The 5,797-nt window shown below is 38.0% G+C and overlaps 2 protein-coding genes across 2 annotated transcripts in view; one reads left to right on the forward strand and one right to left on the reverse strand.

The window, feature by feature from the left end:
* Positions 1 to 830: 830 nt before the first annotated feature.
* On the reverse strand, positions 831 to 2,272 carry LOC137979033 (translin-associated protein X-like). Its single transcript, XM_068826187.1, has one exon. It carries the CDS (start codon positions 2,255 to 2,257, stop codon positions 1,457 to 1,459), a length of 801 nt encoding a protein of 266 aa, XP_068682288.1. The 5' UTR covers positions 2,258 to 2,272; the 3' UTR covers positions 831 to 1,456.
* A 67-nt stretch (positions 2,273 to 2,339) lies between these two features.
* Positions 2,340 to 5,797, forward strand: part of LOC137979050 (uncharacterized) — a 14,014-nt gene continuing 10,556 nt past the window's right edge. The window contains exons 1-2 of the mRNA XM_068826215.1: positions 2,340 to 2,694; positions 4,195 to 4,239. Coding sequence (XP_068682316.1) covers positions 2,370 to 2,694; positions 4,195 to 4,239 — 370 coding nt within the window. The 5' untranslated portion in view covers positions 2,340 to 2,369. The remainder of the gene's footprint in view (positions 2,695 to 4,194; positions 4,240 to 5,797) is intronic.

Raw genomic sequence — 5,797 nt, forward strand, 5'->3', positions numbered from 1 at the left:
AATGATCATCTCAGTTAATTGAATAAATAGATCTGAGAAGTTGAAAATAAACATGAAAAAAAATCAGGCTCAACAGGAAATTACGTAAGAATCTGGAACAAGATCAGATGAGCTCGGCAAAGGAAGAACCCATGCACACTGAATCTATCAACTAAGCAATCCAGCAAATTAGGAACTGATTAATTTTCGTAGTGGGTTCACAATTTACTGGAAGAGGTATATCCAGTGATGGGTTGATAATTATTAACTCAAGAAGAAAAAGTCTTTTAAAAAAGGTGGGGAAATTAAGGTGTTTAGCTGACCTTGAACAGAGCCTGGACCCAGAGCTTGGCTTAGCCAGAGTTGTCCTGGATAGTCTAGGGTTTTAATAATAAATAATGGGCTAAAATCATAAACAACAAATTTGTTTGCTATTTACGAGGCTTATTTAAGGCCACTTACGGTTGAATCTTACAAATTTGCTTTCAATCAAAGTTTTCTTAACCATACATAAACCTGAGGAAAGCTGTTAATTAAATATGTATTCTCTATTTTCGAGTGCCCCATAATACACTCTGTTTACCCCCCAAATTTTGCATAAACTATTGTTTTCAAATGCTCTTGATCAGGGTCACTGCATATTCCCAAGAGCATTTGAAAACAATAGTTTGTGCAAAATTTGGGGGGCAAACAAAGTGTATTATGAGGCATTCGAAAATAAAGAATAATATGTAATCTTTAAAAAATGAGCAGCAGTGTTTTAAGACCTGACAAAACATGTACTGTGAGATTTCTTTACGACTTCAAAAACATTCCACAAAAAGCATTTCCCTCAGGAGTCCAAACAAAGGTTTAATCTTTAATCTTTAATCTTTATCATCCTCATTGTAACAGATTACAGAAACGCCAAAGCCAGAGGCTTATACGGTGAGGGCCAGGTTGTAGGGTGATCCTATTCATGACAAAGTGAAACATAAAACAATAAGGTGAAATACAATAATAGCTTTTATAACATAAAAATAACTAATAAATAATAAGTAAATCTCTGCAATGAAGCTCAAAGTAACTTGTGAAAACTCCATAGACTTCTTATTAGCACAATATGGCCTATATATTGCCGAATATAATGTACCCCCACAGTTAAATTTAACCAACACCAAGAAAAAAGGGGATTGCAAGTGTTGTAGTCATAATCTCAGTCATAGGGCCGGGAGTTGTTGATCGGACAATTTGGATCAATCAAGTTGTTCAAAGTCTGATCAGTGCCAGTCTTGGGTTAATTAAGACAAAAAGTTAACCAAGATTGGCACTAATTTGAGCTTTGGACAACCTGGCCAATGGTTGCATATTCCCATTCAAACAATCTTTTTTTTGACTCGTTCTTTGACAAGGCTTTCAGTTAAAAAATCTGCTTTTCGAAATCAAACATATCCCAAATGTCTTGGCCACAATGACTGGAATGATGGATTGACTTCTTTCACTCCATTAAGTGATCAATTATTTCAGAACTCAACACCTCCGCCAATGCAAATTGGGGAATTTCTAAGCCCCGAACTTTTAGAGTATAACAAGCGGCTTCAACCTTACTCAAACTTGCTTTCATAACTCTGACTTTCGACGAGACATCCCGGTAAACGTTTCCCAACGAAAGAAAGGTATTGTGCAGTTGCCGAAGGAAGTTGCACACCTGAAAACAGGTATTTCTGTCTCCATTTGCAGCGCTGTTGATGCACAAACGCATTAATTCACCAGTCAAATCAGCAATTCCAAGAACGTAGTCAAAAGGGTTAAACTCCAGGTCCCTTCCTCCTTCCTTTGAGAATGCACACATTTCCTTGACCTCCTCAAATGAAATCAAAGTTCTGTGCCTGAGATAATGACAGAATGACAATGCTTCAATGTATTCTTGCACACCGGGAGAAAAAGCTCGATCGAACTGAAAGGGATCTTCCCCCGCCAGCTCCGAAGCAATCTTCTTCAAGAGTTCTTGAACTCCTAAGAATTTTTCGTCTGCTTCTTTAAAAATCTTGTCAAGGTTGCCTGCCCCAACAGCCCTTTGTAAAAGGAAGATAATTCTCTTGCTTGCTATGGTCACGTCTCGGCCATACTTAACCAAGCGCTCGTATTTATCGTGGCGCGAATCCAGCACTTTCTGATAGCCTCTGAATGACGCTAGGACTAAGGAGTTTTCGTCGATTTTTTTCGAGGGATTAATGTCCTCGTTTGCTTGCATACAACCACGTTTTTCACTTTTCTGCACCTCCATGTATTCCTCCATGTTGCAACCCAATGTCAAGCTAGATCAATTTATCTGATTGGCTATTTCATTACCCAATAGAATCAACTCTTATTAGACCTTTAATGCTCAAATTTCTTGAAAATTTGACGTGATGATGATCCCGCCAACTTTGAGCGCTTTAGTTTTCTTGATCAAATTAGTGAGCAGCCGTAAATGCGTGGAGGAGACCCTTTACTGTACTGATCCCGTGTCGGCCATATTCAAGATCGGAAATTTTTCTTGTTGTAATAACTCTGAACACGGAGGAGCCTTAAAGTTTCTCAGCGATAAGTTGCTGGTCTGTATTGAAGGCGAATTATGGGGAACCCTTATGTTCAAAGGGGCTAAAAAAAATGTTTCTGAGTTTAATTCGGAATATTCTTGCAAAGATGTCCAGTATAAGAACGGCGATGGAGTATATTGGCTTCGTCTTAAAGGTAAATTCCTTTTCAACTAGTTCTGGCATTTCTTAATTTTAGTTGAAATATAGGCTTTAATACGTAACAGTGATCTTATATTTATATGACGCTAGTGAAAACTGCAAACCAAAAGCTTGAACAAACTTTGTCAAGTTCGTTTTATTAATCATTTAAGTCTTACTCCTTAACAATATTATTATTCACTGAAGTCAAGATTGATAGCACGGGACATCCGCGGCGAAGTAAGGACGGTGTCTACTATTGTTATTGCGCATACGTTCTGCGCACCTCGAGGTGCTTATAATATTTTTGCGCGGTTTCGGAGAAAGCAGAATTTAGCAAGTGCTCTTGGTATCCAAAAAGAAAATTGGGGGTAACCACGCATTTTTCAGAGATAATAAATCTTCAATTTGCTGGAAAAAAAGCCATACGTTGCTTTGTATTTTAACGCTTTTTACAAATATTGTTGATTACTCTTCGAAAAATGCGTGGATACCGCCAATTTTCTTTTTAGATTTCAGTAACACTTGTTAAGATCTGCTTTTCCCACATATTCAGTAAACCACACAAAAAGACCTTTGAATTAGTAGGCACTGTCCTTAATCAAATGGTGACAAGTGAAATTAGGGCATAATTTCACGCACCCTTTGTCCAAAATTTCAATTATTTGATTTTGGACAAGAAAAGGTTGTGCACTGTGACTTGTTTTGAACCAGAGGCAAACAGCAATTCGGAAATGAGATATCACGTTACCGGAAGCCATTTCTTTTTTTGGCTTCCTCCACTGAGAGGTGAAGACCTGTGACTTGACCAAATTTAAGCACTAATCACTGAGTTATGTGGTTAATATTTACCAAGAAAATTAAAGAGAGGAAAAACCAAATTTAAAGACTGTACTTACGTTGGATTCTTTTAACATAAATGCTACAGGGCGGGATAATTGGGAGCCATCCCATATTATTATCAATACGGAGGCCAAATGACAAACTACCCCCATAAAATGCACCTTTTTGCCGGTCAAACGGGAAATGCCCGGTCTGAAAATGCATTTACTGCCCTGATTCTGATTGGCTGCAGAGATGTCAAACAACTTTGCTCGGCCAATGGCTGAGGAGCCATTTCAATGCCAATGTTGGTGCGAAATTTTTTGGATGAGTTTTTTTGCTGTTTTTTGTCAATTAGATTGTTTACGTGATCATATTTTAGCAACAACTTACCATACCTTAGTGTCATGCTACATCTCCGTTCTACATTTTTTTCTTATTAAATGAATTTGTGCTTGGGCACAAATGATGCTTCTCGGGCCACAAATAAATTATATACCCTTAAAAAGTTATGTGATTGTCCTATTAAAGCCTTGAATACAATAATTATTAAATGTTCTTAATTTGCGGAAGAGTGTTAAGATCTTTCCAATCCAGTTGTTGTAATAAGCACCTAGCAACAGCATCATAGCTGCCTGAGGAAGTCAAAATGCTAGCTGTAGTTCTCAAGTTTTTGCATCTTTTTGCTTGATAGGTACAGAAAATGTCTTTCCTGTGTATTGTGACATGGTTGCAGGAGGTTAGTAAAATGTAAAATGTTAGGAATCTTGGCAACTCTCAGATACTGGATTATGGGCTTTTCAGAACGTGGGAAAAACTTGTCAACTTTTGGCTTAGTAAAAGAGCTTTCATTCTTGGAGAATTTGGCTAATTTACACATGATTCACTGGACTTTCAAAGGTAGCTCATTCGGAGCTAATTTCCTTGTAAAGTCATTCACTTATCATTCGCTTTCACATGTGAATCGTAAAGAAGGCAAAAAACAGTCACCTGCATTTTTAATGCAACAGTTACCAAACCCCTTTTTTTCTCTCACTCTTGCCTGGTTTACTCAATCTCGAACCTGGAAGGATTTAATAGGCAAGTGTCGATTGTTCAATTGTCAGGAACGTTTAAAATTTATGTTTCCTAATCCAAAGAATCAGCCTTGCATCAAATAATAATTCTGCTCAAAAATGTGGTTTTGTGATGCTTTTATTTTTCTTATTTTGCTTCTTCAAGTTTTTTGAAATCTCTGAAAATCTCAAGGGGAAATGGAGGATGGGACTGTAACCCTCTATCATGTGACTTCATTCATCATAAGAGTCAGTCCAGTCTCTCTCTTTTGCTGCTTGCAAATGCGAGGATGGTCTGGGGAGAGATACCATTATCAGCTGTGTTGATAATAATAACTGTTATATACCTAGACTTTCGCTCAACAAAATGAGCACTGTGATTGGTTGATTCTTGGTCACGTGGCCCTGATCAAATTCAAATGTATCCCGACCTTGATACAATTCCGCAGTTGTTGCCCGCTCCGGATGTTTTGCTGCGATTGTTGCAGGAAAAGTCTAAATATATAACAAAGCACTTACTGTCTGGTCCCTCGGGAAACTAGTTCGTTTTGTTTTCCCTAGAGTCCTAATGTTTCCCTTGACTTCGTCTCGGGAAACATGAGGACTCTCGGGAAAACAAAACCAACTGTTTCCCTCGGGACCATACATTAAGTGTAAATTATTGATCACCGGAAAGAAATTAGAACGCTGAGGTTTTGAGCGTTCTTGCTTCGTCAGAGTGAATAATTTTGGGGTGGTAAGTGTTTGTAATTGCATTGGGCCCGAGGGCAATTAAGGATAAATTTCACGCGTATTTTGAAAGTTTGTAAAAAATGCGCGACCCAGGCAATTTGGAAAACTTGAAGACAAGTGAAATTAATCCTTAATTGCACAAGGGCACATTGCGATCTCATGTTTATCACATAAAGGGCAAAATTGTACAGCGCTGCGACAAATAACAATCAACACGCTCCCATTTGTTAAAGTTCAGTTCAACAAATCATTACTGTCAACAAAAATAGCACTTAAAAGGTATTTTAATATTTGGACAAAAAGGTAGTTTAATCTGGAAGAAGATTCTGTTGTAACTCCGCTTGCTCTGGATAAACAACTGTTAACCAATCAGGATCAAGTAATCATGCCCTCTTGATTACCAAAAGTGCCCTGTGTGCCCAAAAATGCCCCTTGTCTCAGCCAATCAGCATTCAGTAATTTTTGCCCCGTATGTGATAAGTAGTAACGACTTCACCATTATACCCCTCT

The sequence above is a fragment of the Montipora foliosa genome, chromosome 12 (genome assembly GCF_036669935.1).
Source record: "Montipora foliosa isolate CH-2021 chromosome 12, ASM3666993v2, whole genome shotgun sequence".
NCBI lineage: Eukaryota > Metazoa > Cnidaria > Anthozoa > Scleractinia > Acroporidae > Montipora > Montipora foliosa.